The sequence below is a fragment of the Salminus brasiliensis genome, chromosome 14, assembly GCF_030463535.1.
Source record: "Salminus brasiliensis chromosome 14, fSalBra1.hap2, whole genome shotgun sequence".
In the NCBI taxonomy this organism is placed as follows: domain Eukaryota; kingdom Metazoa; phylum Chordata; class Actinopteri; order Characiformes; family Bryconidae; genus Salminus; species Salminus brasiliensis.
Genome location: NC_132891.1, coordinates 35,108,413 through 35,128,233, shown reverse-complemented (window position 1 = coordinate 35,128,233; position 19,821 = coordinate 35,108,413). Strand labels below are relative to the sequence as shown.

The 19,821-nt window shown below is 44.5% G+C and overlaps 2 protein-coding genes across 3 annotated transcripts in view; both read right to left on the bottom strand.

Annotated features, from left to right (window-relative positions):
* The window catches only part of znhit6 (zinc finger HIT-type containing 6), a 30,231-nt gene extending 24,420 nt beyond the window's left edge, over positions 1–5,811 (bottom strand). Inside the window, exons 1-5 of the mRNA XM_072696218.1 lie at positions 5,627–5,811; positions 3,682–3,747; positions 3,478–3,584; positions 3,121–3,209; positions 2,928–3,031 (exon numbers count right to left, since the gene is read on the bottom strand). Coding sequence (XP_072552319.1) covers positions 2,928–3,031; positions 3,121–3,209; positions 3,478–3,584; positions 3,682–3,747; positions 5,627–5,718 — 458 coding nt within the window. The 5' untranslated portion in view covers positions 5,719–5,811. The remainder of the gene's footprint in view (positions 1–2,927; positions 3,032–3,120; positions 3,210–3,477; positions 3,585–3,681; positions 3,748–5,626) is intronic.
* A 4,976-nt stretch (positions 5,812–10,787) lies between these two features.
* Positions 10,788–19,821, bottom strand: part of LOC140577354 (uncharacterized) — a 113,606-nt gene continuing 104,572 nt past the window's right edge. For both annotated transcript variants that reach the window (XM_072697286.1, XM_072697287.1), the window contains exons 54-60: positions 18,500–18,535; positions 18,168–18,194; positions 15,922–15,984; positions 15,513–15,681; positions 14,676–14,785; positions 11,322–11,528; positions 10,788–11,020 (exon numbers count right to left, since the gene is read on the bottom strand). In XM_072697286.1, the coding sequence (XP_072553387.1) occupies positions 10,874–11,020; positions 11,322–11,528; positions 14,676–14,785; positions 15,513–15,681; positions 15,922–15,984; positions 18,168–18,194; positions 18,500–18,535 (759 nt within the window). In that variant the 3' untranslated portion in view covers positions 10,788–10,873. The remainder of the gene's footprint in view (positions 11,021–11,321; positions 11,529–14,675; positions 14,786–15,512; positions 15,682–15,921; positions 15,985–18,167; positions 18,195–18,499; positions 18,536–19,821) is intronic.

The window sequence follows — 19,821 nt, the reverse complement described above, 5'->3', positions numbered from 1 at the left end:
AGACACGGCTTTCCGCAATCGGGACTGTACGGAATTCTGATCGGCTAGCCCGGTTAAAACGGACATGGGCCTGTTGGCACCATGCCACCTAAAGCCAGGCGTGGGCTAGAGGAGGGGTACAAAGCCCCCGAGCAGCATTGAGATGTGGAGCGGTGGGAGAACCGTGGTGATGGTGGTGGTGGGATGAGTTGGGGATGATGAGATGGGGTGGTGATCAACATCATCATCATCATCATCATCATCCAATATCCTAACCTGGCTAACACTTCAGATGCTGGATGCAATCAAACCCATCACACCCATTGCTGAGAACGCTCGATACAACCCAGCCCTCTAATTAGGCTAATTAATCCGTCAAATTACATTTAAAAAGCCAAAATTAGCACAAGGTGGCGCCCTGTTCTCCTCTAATGGACAGCGTGTATTCACTGCAGCTGTAGTACAGTTCAACTAAAGCTCGGACTCCCAGAGAGGAAGATTTACACACACACACACACACACACACACACACACACACACGTAAGAGCTGGCGTTCAGTATGTGTGTGCGTGTGTGTGTGTGTGTGTGTGTGTGCACGTGTGACATCAGCGGCGTGTCTCCAGCTGTGTGTGTGTCGCTTTCTGCTGAGCGTCGGTGAGTCTGTCTGCACAGTTTCACAACAACTTCATTCACTACACACACACACACACACACACACACACACACACACACACACACACACGAGTCACTCTCAGACATGAATGCAGGCTTTGTGCCGTTTCCCTCCCTGCACTTGTCTGATGAGGTGTGGAGTGTTTTTCTCCTCTTCGCTCCCAGTGACGGAGGAACTGGACTGGGAGGAGAACCCTCTAGAACTTTAATAGAACGCCCTACTCTGTTCTTTCCCAGCCAACACGCTCATGTGGGGCTCACAAGGGTGGAACGTGGGCTAGGTGGGCTAGCCCACCTATGTGTTTTTACTGGGACCCAGACGGGATTCCCAAACGGGCCCCATCGTTCCAGCCCACCCTAATCTCACATGGGTCCCATCTAGGCCTCATGTGCAGGGTACAACCCAGATGGGGCCCATGTTTCAGCCCTCCTGGTCTCATCACTGACCCTGGTGGGCATCCATATGTGGGGCCAATGTGGAACATGATCTGGTTCCCAGCGGGGCTACCCAAACAGGCCCCACATGGACATGCCAGCTGGGTCCATATACTGGCCACTTTATTAGAAACAACTACCTTGTGCTTCCACTCACTGGCCACTTTATTAGAAACACTCACCATGTGCTTCCACACACTGGCCACTTTATTGGAAACACTAACCATGTGCTTCCACACACTGGCCACTTTATTGGAAACACTCACCATGTGCTTCCACCCACTGACCACTTTATTAGAAACACTAACCATGTGCTTCCACACACTGGCCACTTTATTGGAAACACTCACCATGTGCTTCCACCCACTGACCACTTTATTAGAAACCCCTGCCTTGTGCTTCCACACACTGGCCACTTTATTGGAAACATTTACCATGTGCTTCCACCCACTGACCACTTTATTAGAAACCCCTAACTTGAATGTCCCTCTCACTGGCCACTTTATTAGAAACACCTAACTTGTGCTTGCACTCACTTGCCACTTTATTAGAAACCCCTATCTTGAATGTCCCTCTCACTGGCCACTTTATTAGAAACACCTACAGATCTACTATGGATCGGGACAAAAACAGAAAATCTGATCTATCAGAGTCTGTAATATTTAAACCTCTGATTATTGTTTTAAACTAAAGTGGAAAATATACCCAAACTTTTGACTACTCTCTCATTGGTTGGAGGCTCCTCTGGTGATGTCATGTGGCAGTAACATGTGAAAACACAGCAAGAGGGTGGGCACAGTCTCGTGGGGTTTGTTTTCAGGAGCCACGTCAAGTAAGTGTCCATGTATGAGTGTGTGTGTGTGTGTGTGTGTGTGTGTGTGTGTGTGTGTGTGTGAAACCACAGTGCTGAAGGTCTTCAGCAGCAGTGAAGCTGGAGTGTGCAATGACTGGCTGAAAGCTGCAGCAGCTCTACTGCCACTGACTGCACTAAAGCACTAGAGCGCCACCCAGTGGGTCAGCCCTTAAACTGCTCTCCCTGCTGCATCTGACTGCCTTAGCATGGCCTCAAAGAGGAGTGTGTAAAGGTGGTCTGAGCCCAAAACCCTCCCCCCCTGTTGTCTCGGCCTCTCTTCAGCCAGATACACATACAAAGCACATTTACCGCCGCGACTAACAATAACGTCCATAAACTTCTGTCAACTGTCGGGTATTTATTATTTTTTAATAACGGTTGAGTCCAAAATGTGGCAACATTTGTTTCTGCTTATTAACCCACCCCTTCTTAGCACCCTGTAGCACAAGCCATGCTCCAGACCCTAGGAGGGGAATCCAGACAGTGCCTCTTTTCCACCTGCCGCCAACGCAGCATTGCCGAGCAGCAGACAGGCTGAGAGCGTCCTCAGCTCCACCGCACCAGCTAACAGACGCCTGTGTATCCCAACTATCCCCCCTACCCCCTATCCCCCCAACAAAGCAAACTACTGTAGCTGTACTGTTAGCTGGGTTCAGACTAACATGTTGGCACGTTGTCCGCCGAGGAGAAAAAAAATTACGGGTTGTGAACATTATCAGTTCTTACCAGCAGCCTGTGTTGCACTGGTTAGCATTAGCGATGCACTGAACACCTGAAGAAGCAGCCTCCAGCATCTCAGATTTCCCTGGGCTATTCTTAAATAATTATTAGAATATTAATTACTAATATTATTATTTATTAAAGTCTCAAGGTGAGATAGGCAGCAAAGCATCCCTAAACCATCACACTGTCGCCACCGCCACCACCATGCTTCACAGTTCTTACAGCAGTGCTTTGGGATTCTGGCCAGACAGAACATGACACTTACACTTTGATGTAGATGGAGGTGTTCTCCTTGCGTCTGGTGAAGGATCTCGGGAGGATCTTCAGGTTGACTTTGGCTGCAGTCGCATTCTTCTTCAGCAGCTTCACCTGGAGAAAGATACAGAGGGAACCCTAAATAAAGACGTTCTATGGGTTAGCCAGTAGAAAGGGAGATGGAGCGTGGGGAGGAGACTTACTGAGTAGCTGAGATGGGGCTGAGTGTGTAGGATTGTGTCTCTGTTGGGTTTGTCTGCCACGCGAGCTGTTTCCTCCAGATACCTGTAGTCTGAACAGGACAGGATCTGCATTAGGCTTGAGGTGAGCTAGTCTGAAGAACAGAGCTCGGTTCCTCCAGGTTTCTCCTGGACGCCCCCCAGTCCAGCCAGCACAGCGTGGAGGATGTGTTCACCTGATTTACCATCATTCAGCCCTGATTTACGAGACTCCATGGTGAGCTACTGCAAGCAGGACTGATGGTGTAATGTTGTTTACATCCTCCTGAGGAACCTGAGGGGAACCTCAGTAACCTCAGAATATAAAATGTGAGTAGTCACCATTAAGGAGGTTGATCTCACTGAACTGAGACAGAGCCACGAAGGCGGTCTTGTCCCGAACGCCGCTGCAGCCCGACTGGAGTTTGTGGCTCTTCACACAGGGCAGGCTGTGGAGACAGTGGATCAGTCAGATGATGCTGGTGTAGCACAAAATAACTACAGCACTGCAGAGACAGGCAGGTCCAGAGCAGTGAGGAGCCTCACCTGCAGGAGAACTTCAGGCAGTTGGGACACCTGTACTTCGCCTCTTCACCTTCACACACATCACAGCTGTGGGACGAGACCATGAGGGTAAGGTAGTGCAGCTAGTCAAGGGTTAACAAGGGCTAATCTTCAGTTAGTTAGTGATTATGGCTATCCGATTTACGCTAGCTAGGGGTAATATTCTCAAGTTAGCTAGGAGATAATGTTAGTACACTTAAATTGGCTAGGAAATACGGCTGTACATGTTAAGTTAGCTAGGGATTATCAATGTCCAGAATCAGTTAGTTATGAGTTAGGTTTAGTAATCTTAAATTATTTTACGATTATGGTTAACCAGGTTCAGTTAGCTAGGGGTTAGGGGTAGTAATCATGAGTTAGCTAGGGGTTAGGGGTAGTAATCATGAGTTAGCTAGGGGTTAGGGGTAGTAATCTTGAGTTAGCTAGGGGTTAGGGGTAGTAATCATGAGTTAGCTAGGGGTTAGGGGTAGTAATCTTGAGTTAGCTAGGGGTTAGGGGTAGTAATCATGAGTTAGCTAGGGGTTAGGGGTAGTAATCTTGAGTTAGCTAGGGGTTAGGGGTAGTAATCTTGAGTTAGCTAGGGGTTAGGGGTAGTAATCATGAGTTAGCTAGGGGTTAGGGGTAGTAATCATGAGTTCACTAGGGGTTAGGGGTAGTAATCATGAGTTCACTAGGGGTTAGGGGTAGTAATCATGAGTTAGCTAGGGGTTAGGGGTAGTAATCTTGAGTTAGCTAGGGGTTAGGGGTAGTAATCATGAGTTAGCTAGGGGTTAGGGGTAGTAATCTTGAGTTAGCTAGGGGTTAGGGGTAGTAATCATGAGTTAGCTAGGGGTTAGGGGTAGTAATCTTGAGTTAGCTAGGGGTCAGGGGTAGTAATCTTGAGTTAGCTAGGGGTCAGGGGTAGTAATCTTGAGTTAGCTAGGGGTCAGGGGTAGTAATCTTGAGTTCACTAGGGGTCAGGGGTAGTAATCTTGAGTTAGCTAGGGGTTAGGGGTAGTCATCTTGAGTTAGCTAGGGGTCAGGGGTAGTCATCATGAGTTAGCTAGGGGTCAGGGGTAGTAATCTTGAGTTAGCTAGGGGTTAGGGGTAGTCATCTTGAGTTAGCTAGGGGTTAGGGGTAGTAATCTTGAGTTAGCTAGGGGTTAGGGGTAGTCATCTTGAGTTAGCTAGGGGTCAGGGGTAGTCATCATGAGTTAGCTAGGGGTTAGGGGTAGTAATCATGAGTTCACTAGGGGTTAGGGGTAGTAATCTTGAGTTAGCTAGGGGTTAGGGGTAGTAATCATGAGTTAGCTAGGGGTCAGGGGTAGTCATCATGAGTTAGCTAGGGGTCAGGGGTAGTAATCTTGAGTTAGCTAGGGGTCAGGGGTAGTAATCTTGAGTTAGCTAGGGGTTAGGGGTAGTCATCTTGAGTTAGCTAGGGGTTAGGGGTAGTAATCATGAGTTCACTAGGGGTTAGGGGTAGTAATCATGAGTTCACTAGGGGTCAGGGGTAGTAATCTTGAGTTAGCTAGGGGTCAGGGTTGGTCAGATCAAGCTGAATCTTTAAATCTAGATCAGACAGGAGACAGAAGGTGGGGTTAGAGGTAGTAAGCTGAGCTAATGGTGGAGTTACAGTAAAGTAAAGTAGGAGTTAACTCAGGTTTGGAGTTTAGATTAGGATTAGTCAGACATATCCGGTCTGTACACGCCGTTCCCATTCCTGAGTCGACTCTGAACCGACTCTGAGTCGACTCTGTAAACGGATTCACCCGGATTGATCAGAACCGCAGTGAAATTCACTGAAGTGTTTGTTGATAAAGCCACGCTTCGGTTTCCCACCCGTATTCCGGCAAACCCCGCCCACCCACGCTGTCGGCTACGTGAGCTCCCAGCCAATCACAGCGCGGCCTGCCTGGATACGGGTGGTAACTGAAGTGAGCGGGTTTACCGGGTCAGCGAGATCTTCCTCTTCACTCCGCGCGACTCCGCCGGACTGTCCGCGCGATCATCCTCCGGATTCACCTCCGACACACACAGCATCCTCGACACACACTCCCAACACTGACAGCGCGCGCACACACTCACACACACACACACACCTTCCCCTGCTCCAAACACACACACGCGCGCGCTGCAGTCGCTTTCCACTGACGCCACACGTGGACGCCTGCCGTATTCCGATCACAACTGTCGTGCTTAGAGCCCAAAGGTCCAACCAGCTGATTCCCTCGTGTGGAGACACGCAGCCGCAGTCCAGCGTTTCCCAGGGCAGCCATAATACTTATTATTATTAATATTATATTATGATATATATATATATATTATACTTAATTATTATTATTAATGTATAATAATGCATTTTCTGCATATTTTGAAGCTAAACTGTACTTATTTACTAAATTCTATAATATTCTAACAAATATAGTCAAAATAAATTGTATAAAAATAAAATAAATTGTGCCATGTTTTTCCCCCATTATGTTAAATTCAGTAAATACAAATATGTATTAATATTGACAAAAGTAAATAATAATCATCTACATATGAAGAAAATAAACACTTTATTTACACATGAACAATACCTCTAGTATCTCCTATTAATTTCTATAAATTCTATTTGATATTTTTTTTATAATATTCTATCATTCTATTCTGTAATTTCTATAAAATTCAATAAAATATTACCAAATATATATTATAAAACTTCTAGAAAATGTGGGTCATTTTTTTATGTGTAAAAACCAGGAAAATGGGCAAGCGTGAGAATCTGAGCCAAACTCTGACAGCAGGCAGATATGATATGCAGTGGTCAGTGCCTACCAAAAGGCCCCGCCTCCCCATTTACACCTGGAGTCCATGCCTCCAATGGTCAGATCTGTTGTGGTGGTGGCTGCGGCACAAGGGGGACCAGAAAGCAGTCTGCGGGGACACCCCTTATGACATCAGTGTGAGTGGGCGGGGTTAAACTGCTGTAGACAGGATGTATGTGCTGTATGTGTGTATATCTCTACTGTATGAACTGGTTCTTTGGTTTCCTGTGACCAATATACTGATATGCAGGCTTTTACAGCACGTCTACTAGCGCCCCCTAGTGGCTGTGTCAGGAAGCGGCCTAAAGCACACTACTACAGTTCAGGTGCTTAAATACTTTTCATCCCTGATAAAAAGGTCAGTAAAAGCCAGGTCAAATAAGAGACAGCGGTTAATGATCAGGACCACAGTGGGATTAAAACACATTTATTTGATGTCTAATATTTACACGTCTGGCACAATGTTCGTACAGTCTCTTCACTGCAGTATAAGTTAAACCGTGGAAGCTGTGTGTGATAACCGTGGTCTGAATCTGGCCTTCGCTAGCTGCCAGCGCACGACAGTACATGGACAAACAAACCCCTGTGTGAATATATATATATATATATATATATACACACACACAATTATAATGTTTTTACATAAATAATCATTTGGACTTAAATGTTTAATTGAGCAGATAGATCTCTGTCAGAGATAGCATTATAATTTATTGGAGTACGGTCATTTGGAGAAGGACAAAAACAGGAGAATATAAATAAACAAACATTATAGTGTCAAAATATACACAGGCAAAAAAATAATAAAGGAACTGATTAACTAGCTGTGTCGAGCGCAGCACCATGGAGAAGAACCCGACCCTTCCAGAGGAGCCACATACAGATACAGGGTCCCCACTTTACAGAATTCACGATAATTACGAAAATTTGCTTTGTGTTTTCCCAGCAGGCAGCGGACGATGTCACGTCAATCTGACGTTAAATTAAAATTTTGGTTAAAATTTAAATTAGGTTGATATCTCAACCGCAAAAAAACCCTAAACCCAAAGCTACAATGTTAGATAGACGTTGGATTTTGGTTTCCAGACACGTCAATTAAAAAAACCAAAACAAAATACCAACGTCTAATAATTTTAGGACGTCACGTTGATTGGACGTTAAGATTATGATATCGACCAGACCTCATGAAGTCAGCATTCAACGTTAATCTGACGTCAGAATGAGACGTTTAGAAGACGTTGGACTTTGGTCACCATACCTCATAATTAAATGTTCTATGTTAATATGACGTTGGCATGTGATGTTTAGAAGACGTTGGAATTTCAACATTCAACGTTAATATAATTTCGGAATCATACGTTTGCAAGACGTCAAATGTCAACGTTCTTAATTATGATGTTTAGAAGACGTTGGATTTTGGTTTAAAAAACAAAAACAAAATATCAACGTCTAATGTTGTTAGAATGTGAGATCTAGTGGATATTGGGATTATAACATTGACCAGACGTTGGGTTTTGGTCACCATGCCTCATGATGTCAGCATTCAACGTCAATATAATGTCGGAATCAGACGTTTGGAAGACGTTGGACTTTGGTTCCTTGACATCAAAACTCAAAACCCGACAAAATATCAACGTCAGCTGTCGTCACTATTCTCCGTCAAACTGACGTTGAGATTACACCTCGAATTCTGGCCACCCGACGCATCCAGGTACCCGACGTGTCCCGCTGGGATGGCGGACGAACTGCATCTGACTTCTGGAAGGGCGGCATTCACAAGCCTTTCACAAAACTGTAAATAAAGCTAATAAACACAATTTCTTTTCTGACACAATATTCATATAAATAAGGTTCTGAATGGATTTCAGGGCCGATTAGAACAACAGCACCCTCAAAGCAGGAGTGACCTTGATGTAGCCAGTACATACAAACGGCTGGGCGCGAGCGGCTGCCCTCGAAGGCGGTACGTGTAGGAGGTAGAGCACCATCTGAAGAGATGGACGAGTCCAGACTGGGCCTTGCTTCACTTGTACGAGCGACTGCTGAAAGGAAGACCTGCAGTAAAGCTATTGCACTTTTAGCACTGGTTTAGTGCAGTGTTTCCCAGTATTGAGACCCGGAGTGACCCAACACTGCCCAGTCATCAAAGCATCCAACAAACTGTATAGCAGAAGTCAGTGTGTTTTTGCCAGGATTAACATTATATAAACTTGAATTAACATAAAGTCGTTATATAGAGTTAATTACAGGTAGACACTCTCACTGACCACTGACTTTATGTTGATTTGGGTTTATTCTAATGTTATATAGAGTTAATTACAGATAGACACTCTCACTGACCACTGACTTTATGTTGATTTGGGTTTATTCTAATGTTATATAGAGTTAATTACAGGTAGACACTCTCACTGACCGCTGACTTTATGTTTATTTGGGTTTATTCTAATGTTATATAGAGTTAATTACAGGTAGACACTCTCACTGACCGCTGACTTTATGTTTATTTGGGTTTATTCTAATGTTATATAGAGTTAATTACAGGTAGACACTCTCACTGACCGCTGACTTTATGTTTATTTGGGTTTATTCTAATGTTATATAGAGTTAATTACAGGTAGGCACTCTCACTGACCACTGACTTTATGTTTATTTGGGTTTATTCTAATGTTATATAGAGTTAATTACAGGTAGGCACTCTCACTGACCACTGATACTGGCGTTTCTCCAACAGAGCACTGGAGTGGTTCAGCTAATGGTGTAATAGATGGTCTGTACTGTAATATCTGATCACAGCTCTCCCGCTGACCACTGGTAGCTTTACTCTGCAGTGGACTGGAGTGGACCTACTTTTCTGGGTGGAGGAATTTGTCTGAAACGACATTCTGGCCTTTTTTTAATCTTTAATCTAAAGAACATCTTCCTCTAGAAGGACAATATGCCTAAAAGCAGCAGAGCAGTCAGGGTGACAGGGCCGCTCAGTGATGCTGGTCATGATAATCCACTGTTTAAAGGGGAACTCAGACCAACACGAGAAGCGTGACCATCACCTCATCTGCTGTAAACATGCCTACTCTACCCAAACAGGGCACTGTGGAGGTCTCGGGACTGAGATTCCCAGGTTTAAAGACCAGCGCCCCCTTCTCATGATGTATCTTGAAGGTGGGAGGAGCTTTTGAAAAGCTGCAAGTGCCTTTAATTAAACGAGGGGTTATTTCTTTCTTTGTTTTTCCCCAATAAGCTAATGCTGGGAGCTGCTGAATGCCACGCCCCAAAGGTTATGAGATGTATGATTCGCGCATTGCATGCTGGGTACTGTAGTAGAAGAACAGTGATGGCTGAAAAGGGGATAAACTCTGAATTTGGTGATACCAGTGAGGCTGAGGGAGGCTAGGAGTATTCCATAGCTCAACACATTACATGCCAGCTGTAGGCTGGAGTACCCCTTTAAGCAGCACCTGCTCAAACACACCTGATTACTGGCCAGAATCAGAACCAGGAAAACACAACTGTGCAGTGTAGGGCCACTCCAGGAATCGTCTTCTGGCGAGTGTGATGTGAAGACCACTCTTGGCCTGAGACAATCTTCGGGCTGGGAAACACTGTTTTAGTGGAAGGGGCCTTCAAACGGGGCCCACTGGGGTGGAGAAGTATAGGGAGGGAATCCTGATCCATTCCCTTTAAGGTAAATCTTGATTTGGGTCGGGGTATCACTTTGATCCAATCAAAGCTGGATGGATTAGATTGGATTGGATATCTGTAAAGTGGCCAAAAATCACAGGATATAATAACGTAGAAACCATTGGTTTGAAAAACTGGCTCTCGGACTCTGTTAGGGCTGTGTTCACACTAGGTATTTGAATTTGGATTTTGAGAAGCAGCCTGTAAGCCTGACTGTACCAATGTGAAACCAAAAGTGGCTCAAGTGTTGTGTACATTGTAACCATTACAACCCTGTTATCAGTACGTTCTGGCCAGTCTAGCTATCTAGATTATATTTATTATTATTATAAACGGAGCTGAATAATTACTGAGGCTCTGAAACAGTAGAGGTATACAATAGTGTGAACACAGCCCAGCTACTGCAACCCTAATCGACGACCACGCAGAACCATTTTCCTGGCATACAGTTCTACCTCCGTCTAGCACTCTATTAGAGCGAGCCTTGCTCCATTAACAACTCGTGTTCTCCTGGACAAGCGGTCAGCCGTCGCCTAAAACAGGGGGTCTTCCTGGCCCAGGCAGGCTTTAATGGTGACACCCTCCCCCCCTCACCCACCCCTCAGGGTACCCCACTGCTTCATGGGAGCAGCACCTCCATCATCCCTCCGTGGCCTAACTTTGGGAGTGGCCACTGGGAAACCTGGGAAGTCCTTCAGTGATTTCTTTCACAGGAAGCAGACTGGGCCGACCTCCAGGTGGCGCTGGTCGCCCGCTTGATGCGGCTGGAGGCCCTGGACGTTGACGATAGGGAGCTGAGCAGGGTCCTGAGCCAGGAGGAGGAAACGAGACTGCTGCCAGCGGCCGTCGCGAACCTGAAGGTTTAAATTCATGTGTAGATTAGCGTTAGCATTAGCATTAGCAATGTTGAAGCAGTAGTTTGGTGGAAAAGTGACAGTTTACCCCCAATCTACCCCAAAAAAGACGAGCCTAGTCTCTGAAAGTTGCTGCACTGAAGCTACGAGGCTGATGTAGCTTGCAGTGAATGGAAGTTAGCAATTAGCATGACGCTAACTGCAGGCCTAAATGGGCTAAGGTATGTTAGCATAGCTGTAAACAGTAGTAGCAGCCATTCTAAAGCCGGACTTCTGTCCATCCTCTCGCTGTCTCGTGTACCTGACAGTCGTCCTGAAGTACATGAGGCTGGAGTGAGGAGCCATCCTCAAACACCTGACCGTTCCAGCCCTGGAAACGGGCAGCACCGGGCGCGTCCGTAGCGGCGCTTTCCGGCTCGCTGTAGCAGTGGAGGGAGATGGTCTGGGTGGCTCTGACGCTCAGCAAGTGCAGGAACTTCATCTGGACCTTGTTCACATCAAACGCCACCTAGGGGCACACAGTGGAACAGCAGGGGTTACATGGGACAAGGACTTGGCTACTTGATCATTGATCTCAAGGTTGTTGGTTCCATGCTCAAGTCTTAGTACTTAGCTGCCACTTTTGGGCCCTCGAGCAAGGCCTTTAAGCCTGTAGCATGGCTGACCTGGCATGCCTGCGTCCTGACCTTGGCTTTCTAAGCTGCATAGGAAGCACTGGACGAATACTAACCACACCCCCTTGTGGAGAATCTTTAGTCAGCAAAACATGAGAGTCTTAACCCCACCACCACCCCAGCTCCTCCTTCTCTTCTAACTAATACTCAGTCTTAGTTGGGGGGGGGGGGGGGGGGGGCGGCCTGGTTTCGTCCCACTGGCTAAAGCCACCCAGAACTCCAACCGAAAGTTTTTAGGATCCCTTACCTGCCTTAGTGTGGTCCAGGCTTTCCAAAATTGGAGACTGGAGGATTGGGAGAGTGTTTAGTATGGAAAATTGCACCAGAATGCTTGAACCCCATCTGGCTGGAAAATGTTAGAACTGAATGGGACTACAAGGATGATCAGAGGAGGGTTCCCATCCACCCCGGTGCCCCTTCTCCATTGAATCCCATCCATATTAGGGTGTGTTCCTACTTGTCAGCTTTGGTTCTTTTAAAAAACACCGGGTGAGTCTGTGATTAAACCTCTTCTATCTGAGGCTTTAGTTAGCTTAGCAGGGCTGTGTCCCAATACACACACTACCACACTACACACTACTAAACTAGCCACCAGAACTGCAGTCAATAGTGTAGGTGTAGCTGCCTCAGTTAAGTGAAGACGCGTGTTTATTATACCAGGTTTAAGGGTCAAGAGGTCAGATTCGGGCCAGAACTCTCCTTGGCGGCCTTCTGTCGCGTCTTTCCCCCTGATTGCAGCTCGAGTCCAGGACTAAAATCTACCAGTGCGTCATTTCCCTGCCTGGTCCGGACCAAGAGAACCCAACTTCAAGTATAAACACACCCTCAGGCAATCGGGCTGGAGGACTGGAACAATCAACAAAACCAGTCAATTGCAATGACATCTGGACTGGGTGTAATTTTGCTGTGAAGTCAAATTAGATGATCTGATCCTCTGGAACCGACCCAGTGACTGCATGTCCAGAAGACACGGTCATTGAGAAACTGAAGGGACGAATTCTCTGAATTAGGAAAAGCAGACGCGGATCTGACAAACCTCAACCTTCTGGAACGAGAAGGAAGCGAGAGACGGCATCACAGCAGGGCCGACTCTTACAAGGTTGGGGACGTTTTCCAGGTCCTCTACAGGTTACGGTTCTGTTTTGTGGATGTCCGTAACCAACCAAAACAAAAACGGACTCTGTGGAAACACCTGGAACTACCTGGCCTTTTTTTAGAGTTTTTAGAGACAATGGTGCTGTTCACTCTCGGCTTCCCCCGCGGGTGTCGTCTTGGGTTAGATTACGAGGCGTTCCCGTGAAAACCACAACCCCTCGCTCAATAGCAGCAGGACCGTAGGACCATTTCCCTGCTCCCTGTGCACGTGAGACCGCCCGATGTACTGATAGGGAAGATTAGCTGCTCTGAGACAGAACACAGTGTTCTTCAGCTACTATAGCAGAGCTGGTTTTGGACCGGCTTACGTTGACAACAACAAACAACTGACAAACATGTTTAGGAGCGGCTCACGTCCACTCATGGCAGCCGTGGTACGTTCTGATCCACTGCTTACTCAGAACTGGGCTGTAGAGAGTGCAGGGCTTGGGGGCAGAAGACAAGGCCGGAGCTGGTCCGGTCCACAAGTCCACATTTAAAAGGTTCAGCAGTTCAGTGGTCGAGATGAACACGTTCAGAGTGGGGGTCTGGTGAGATTGGCCATCTCAATTGTTAATTGCAGGTACATTTACCCACTCTGATTTCTTTATGATGAAATCTGGCGTCGGTCGCCATGACTACAACGCCAAATTTTGCAATTTTATTCACTATCCAAACCCACCAGTTTTATATGGAACGATGATGATGATGATGATGATGATGGTAAAATAATGAAGAGTACATTTCCTTATGGGACTATTATTTTGCCGTACCACTCCCTGCATGTATCCCTCCGCCATGGACGCAATGGACGTTCAAACAAGGCCACACAGTGTCACTGATGCAAAGCACCACCGGGAGCTTTTTCAGTTCGAACAACGTCCCTTATGGAGAATTGTCAGCCTGCTAAACACGAGTGAGTGAGTGAGTGAGTGGATAAGAGTTACAAGCCTATACTAAATGGACAAAAGTATTGGGACACCTGCTCGTTCATTGTTTCTTCACAGGAAAAAAAAAAGGTGTCCAGGGAAGAAGGCTTTCTACTAGATTTTGGAGGGGCTTTGCTGTGGGGATTTGATTGCATTCAGCAACAATGGTGGCATTAGTGAGGTCACCCCACCTTATCATCCCCAACTCCCTAACTCATCCCAAAAGTACTGGATGAAGCTCCACCGCTATCCATCATTCCAGAGAACACAGTTCCTCCACAGCTCAATGCTGCTGGGGGGCTTCATACCCCTCTACTAGCCCACGCCTGGCATTATTAGGCAGCATGGAGCCAATAGGTTCATGATGTTTATCTGCTCCAGAGGTCTATTTTATAGGCTGTACCTCTCTACAGGGTTGAATAAGCTGTGTATGTGTGTGCATTTGCACATTTGGTAAAGTTACATCTAAATAATTTGAGGATAAATAGCAAGTAACTGTCATTTGCTTATAATTAAAAGTGTATTCCTCAGGCCTTAGGCCTATTCACAGGGCCTAAGAATGCGTCACAGGGCCTAAGAATAAGTCAAATCAACAGGAACTGCCGATGCTTTGGCGACCGTTCTGCGTAAATCCGGTCCCTAGGTCCCTTGAATTTTTCCAGTAATTAAAAGTGTCTGTGTAAAAACACATCCCCCACATGGAAGTCGGCCACGAGAAAGCATCTGCCAGGCCTACTGCACGCCTGCTGTCTGCTGTCATTACGGTTCTGAAGGCTTTGACGGAGGCTTTGACTCGGAGTGTGTTCCCATGCCCACGCTGTGCAGTTCCTCTGAAGCTTTCTGGTGCTGCTCGGCTCCTGCTGTCAGAACTACCATAAATCTACCGCACACCCGGGCAGTGCCGCGGCCTGCTGGTACCTTGTCTGTGGAGAGCGGATGGATGCAGGTTTGGCCTCCGGCTGTGAAGTTACAGAACACCTGGATGGCATCAGACGTGCAGCCCAGGTTCGGATCGATCCAGAACATTCCTGATTGAGACACGGAGAATCAAAAGTCAGGCATTCCTGTCTGCTAATAAAGCCGCTCACATAAAGACAGGGTCAGGGTCTGGGTCAGGGCCTGGGCCTCCGCCCGAATCAGCGCAATCATCAAAGCCTGGTGGGGTTAACCCTCCTGGATCCCTTCTGGTTCATACAGGCTTAAAGCACCTCCTATCACAGTCTGATCTGTAGTGTGGCACTAAAACACACTGTCAATCAGCCAAAAGATTAGTACCACCCACAGGTGAAGTGAGGCTCCTGCTTAAAGGTGGAGGTGGGATCTACATATTAGACAGCGAGTGAACATCCCCCAAACTTTAGGCAGGTCTTGTGGTGGTGGTGGTGGTGGGGTACTTATGGTACCTACCTACCAAAAGTGCTCCAGGGAAGGACAACCGGTAAACTGGCGACAGGGTCATGGGCGCCCAAGGCTCCCTGATGCTCATGGAGGCCCCGTCCACCTCACAACTTACAGGACTTACAGGATCTGCTGCTAAATGTTAGTCTTGGAGCCAGATACCACAGCAGGACACCTTCAGAGATGTTGGGAGTCCATGGCTTAATGGGTCAGAGCTGTTGCGGTGAAAACAAGGGGCACCTACTGTAGAATAGGCAGGTGGTGCTAATGTTATGGCTGATCAGTCTAAAGTTCAGGTTAAGTGCGTATTTAAAGTGTTGAATGCAGGTTAAGCTTCTGACCCAAAGATCCTCTCACCATCAGCCAAGTGGTCCTGGCACTGCAGCAGGTCCTTGCAGAAGCGGGCGGGATTTTGGCGAGTGCCCATTGGGGTCCTGATGCTGGCGATCACACTGCTGAGATAGCGCAGAGTCCGGAACACCTCGGAGCTCTGCTGCTCCAGAGGAACCTCAGTGTTCTGGTAGCCCTGAGGGAGGGATGGAGGAGAGGCAAGATTTTAAATGTAATAATAATTAATATCATCTGTATTTAATAAAGACTGGGCTGTTACTACTGGATGGGGTGAATTTATTTATTTTTAATTTCATCATATATATATATATATATATATATATATATATATATATATATATATATAGAAGAGAGAGATAACGAGTGAGTAAGAGAGAGAGAGAGAGAGACACTGAGGGGATGTTTGCTCCTGTACCTCATGCAGTTCTGTGTCAGACTCCATCATGGCCTGCATGGCTGCGTTTACATGCACACGTCTCTGCAGAAAGATTCATACCGGATTAAACAGTCCTTCATCTCTTTATTTATTTATAGTAGAATAATTCATAGTGAATCCTCAATTATTCATAGTAGATCCTGAATCATTAGTAGTGGATACTGAATAATTCATAGTAGATACTGAATCATTCATAGTGGATTCTGAATCATTTATAATGAATACTGAATCATTCATAGTGGATTCTGAATCATTTAAAGTGGATACTGAATAATTCATAGTAGATACTAAATAATTCATAGTGAATACAGAATAATTCATAGCGGATACTGAATCATTCATAGTAGATACTGAATCATTCATAGTAGATACTGAATCATTCATAGTGGATACAGAATAATTCATAGTGGATACTAAATAATTCATAGTGGATACTGAATGATTCATAGTGGATACTGAATAATTATTAGTGAATAATTTAAGTGGTATATTTAATAATTCATAGTGGATATCAAATGATTCATGAAGGAAAGCAGGTAATCACACTCACAGCTCGCAGTTCTTTCTTCTTCCACATTTCTCTGAGCATCTGCTCAGCCACCCCAGGCCTGAGCTCTCAGCAGAACTGTCAGTTTTCAGGCTGTTGTTTTTGGAGATTTACAGGAAAAGCTTTGATCTCTGAATATTTAGGGTGAAGCAGCTCTTCCTGAGAAGCTGGCAGAGCTCACAGTCAGCTCTGTTGGTTTACTGTACGTTGTGTTTGGAGTGTGTGTGTGTGCACGCGCGAGTGTGTGTGTAGGTATTCCCGTATGTGTTGGTGTTCCAGACTCTGCAGTCCTGCCTTCAGCATGGCTTCTGTCAGCCTCTAAATCATAACAGGAATCTTCCAGTCAGTGTTGTGATTCATCTGCACTGAAGACTAAAGCCAACAATCCTTTAACACATAGATGCCCCCGCAGCGCCTGCTGGACCCCCGCTGAACCCCCGCCGAACCCCACCAGCAAAAGCACAAATACAGGAGGTAAAGCTCTGACTTGTAGCTGTAGCTCCTCGGTGCCTGAGTGAGGTTATGATTGTGCACTGCTGACTCAGCGTGTTTACTTACTGAAGCACCACCGAACAAAGAACAGAGAGGGAGGGAGATTACTGTGCTCGTTAGTGGTGTACAGCAGTGTACAATGGTGTACAGTGGTCAGTGGTCAGTGAAATGTTGAAACAATGAGTAAATGGACAAACCGATGTTCTGAACTCTGGCCAGTTAAAAAGTGAAGAACCATATTTCTGTAAAAGTAATAACTATTATAAAAGATTTTAGATTTATATTATATTTATACATGTATACTGAATAATTCAGAATCCAGTATGAAATCTTCTATATGAAGTACTCAGTATCTCCACTGAGGAATTCAATATTAAGCATTCAGTATATACTCTAAATCATTTAGTATAAATTATTTGGTATTATTCAGTACACACACTAAATTATTCAGTAGCTGTAGTCTGTAATCAGTAGTTCTAAATTATTCAGTAGCAGCTATGAATTAGTTAGTATCCATGAAATATTCAGTATGAAGTGTTCAGTCTCTACTCTGAATTATTTAGTACAAACACTGAATTATTCAGTATCTACGTCAAATTATTCAGTATGAAGTTTTCAGTATCCATTATGAATTATTTAGTATCTACACTGAAATATTCAGTTTGAAGTATTCAGTATCTACTCTGAATTACTTAATAAGTACACTGAATTTTTCTGTACTACATTCACTACATACTACATACACTTCATTACTTCAGTAACATTTAATAACTACTATGAATTATTCAGTATCTATTTAGAATTATTCAGTACGTACACTGAATTATTTAGTATCTACATCAAATTACTCAGTATGAATTATTCAGTATCCAATATGAATTCTTTAGTATTCACTTTTAATTATTCCCAAACTACTATGAAGTATTCAGTATCTACTCATAATTATGTAGTATGAATTATTCAGTACCTACATCAAATTATTCAGTATGAAGTTTTCAGAATCCATTATGAATTATTTAGTCCACACTATAAATGATGAGTTATTAAACTGTCAAGGCCTGTAGTATAAGCCTGAAGACGTTTCACCACGTTGTCTAGATTTACATCTACATGCGGATCAAAATTGATGACTGAAGATCGTCACAGAGATCAGTCTCAGGGTGTATAAAAACAATGTGTCTCTTACCGATGGACCAGGAGCACCCGGAGGACCCTAAGAGACAACAGGAAGAAAAGCGATGAGTGCAGAGAACACACAGCTGGAACAGGCCTAAAGAACACACTGAGAGTGTAGCAGCCCCATGCAGAGCTCCTCCAGCACAGCAGTGTCCACTGTCTGCAGACTTCCGCTCCGACCACTAATCTAACACGCTGGCTCTAACAGTCGGATGTGTCTGGAGAGCCTGATAAGCTGAATCAGGTGTGTTAGATTAGCAGGGTTTGGCACCCAGTCATGAACCCTAGCCGTTATTAGTAATAAAGGTGGTCTTGTTGGCATGCCAAACTTCTCTGACTTACCCTCGGTCCTGGAATACCACGGGGTCCCTGAGGGCCCTGTTGGGAAAGGAGAAAGACGTGTTAAAGCATAGGATGGCTGACGATGTAGGACCTGTGAAAAGGTAGAGGACACTTTTACCTTAGAAATGTAAACCCTCATCCTCACTAGAAACTCATTTGTACTGGAACACCATGTATTATACCATAGTTTCATAGAAGATAGTGATGAATTCATCCTGGATACTGAACAATTTGAAGTACATACTGGATAATTAATTGAATATTTCATAGTGGACACTTCATTCAATTCACAATGGATTTTGAATAATTCATAGTAAATACTAGCAGATGCTGAGTAATTCATAGTGGATTGTGAATAAGTTATATTAGATGCTGAACAATTCATAGTGGATATTGACTATTTCACATTAGATAATATATAATTTACAGTAGATACTGAATAGTTTATAGTGAATACTGAATCATTCATAGTGGACAGTGAATAATTTATAGTAGATACTAAATAATTCATAGTGGATACTGAATAATTCATAGTGGATACTGAATAATTCATAGTGGATACTGAATCATTCATAGTGGATACTGAATCATTCATAGTGGATGCTAAATAAGTTGTTAGATGTGGATTCATTCATAGTGGATACTAAAAAATTCATAGTGGATACTATATAATTTGCAGTAGATTCTAAAAAATTCATAGTGGATACTATATAATTTGCAGTATATTCTAAATAATTCATAGTGGATACTGAATAAATTATACTAGATGTCAACTAATTCACATACCGTATAAGTTATATTAGATGCAGATTAATTCATAGTGGATACTGAATAATTCATAGACTATATAATTTACAGTAGATACTAAATAATTCATAGTGGACACTAAACAATTCATAGTGTGTACTGAATATGTTATATTAGATGCTAAATAATTCATAGTGGATAATGAATAATTCACAGTAGATACTATATAATTGACAGTAGATGCTGAATAATTGATAGTGGATCCTGAATTATTCATAGACGATACTGGATAAACTGGACTAAAGTAAGTGAATATGTTAAATTAGATGCTGAATAATACATAGTGGATACTAGGCAATTTATAGTTATTTACAGCATTCAATTATTTAGTAACTATAAACACACACACACAGAGCACTGCTGAGTGCCCGGTCCACGACAATGTGATGCTTGACCATTGTCTTAACTGAAGTCTAGCTGTGTGACGCTGTTTCCTGACCAGGCTGTGACGTATTTATATGTATAAATACACCGGACTCCTACACTCCTGGACATCGATCAGTTGCTCATCAGTC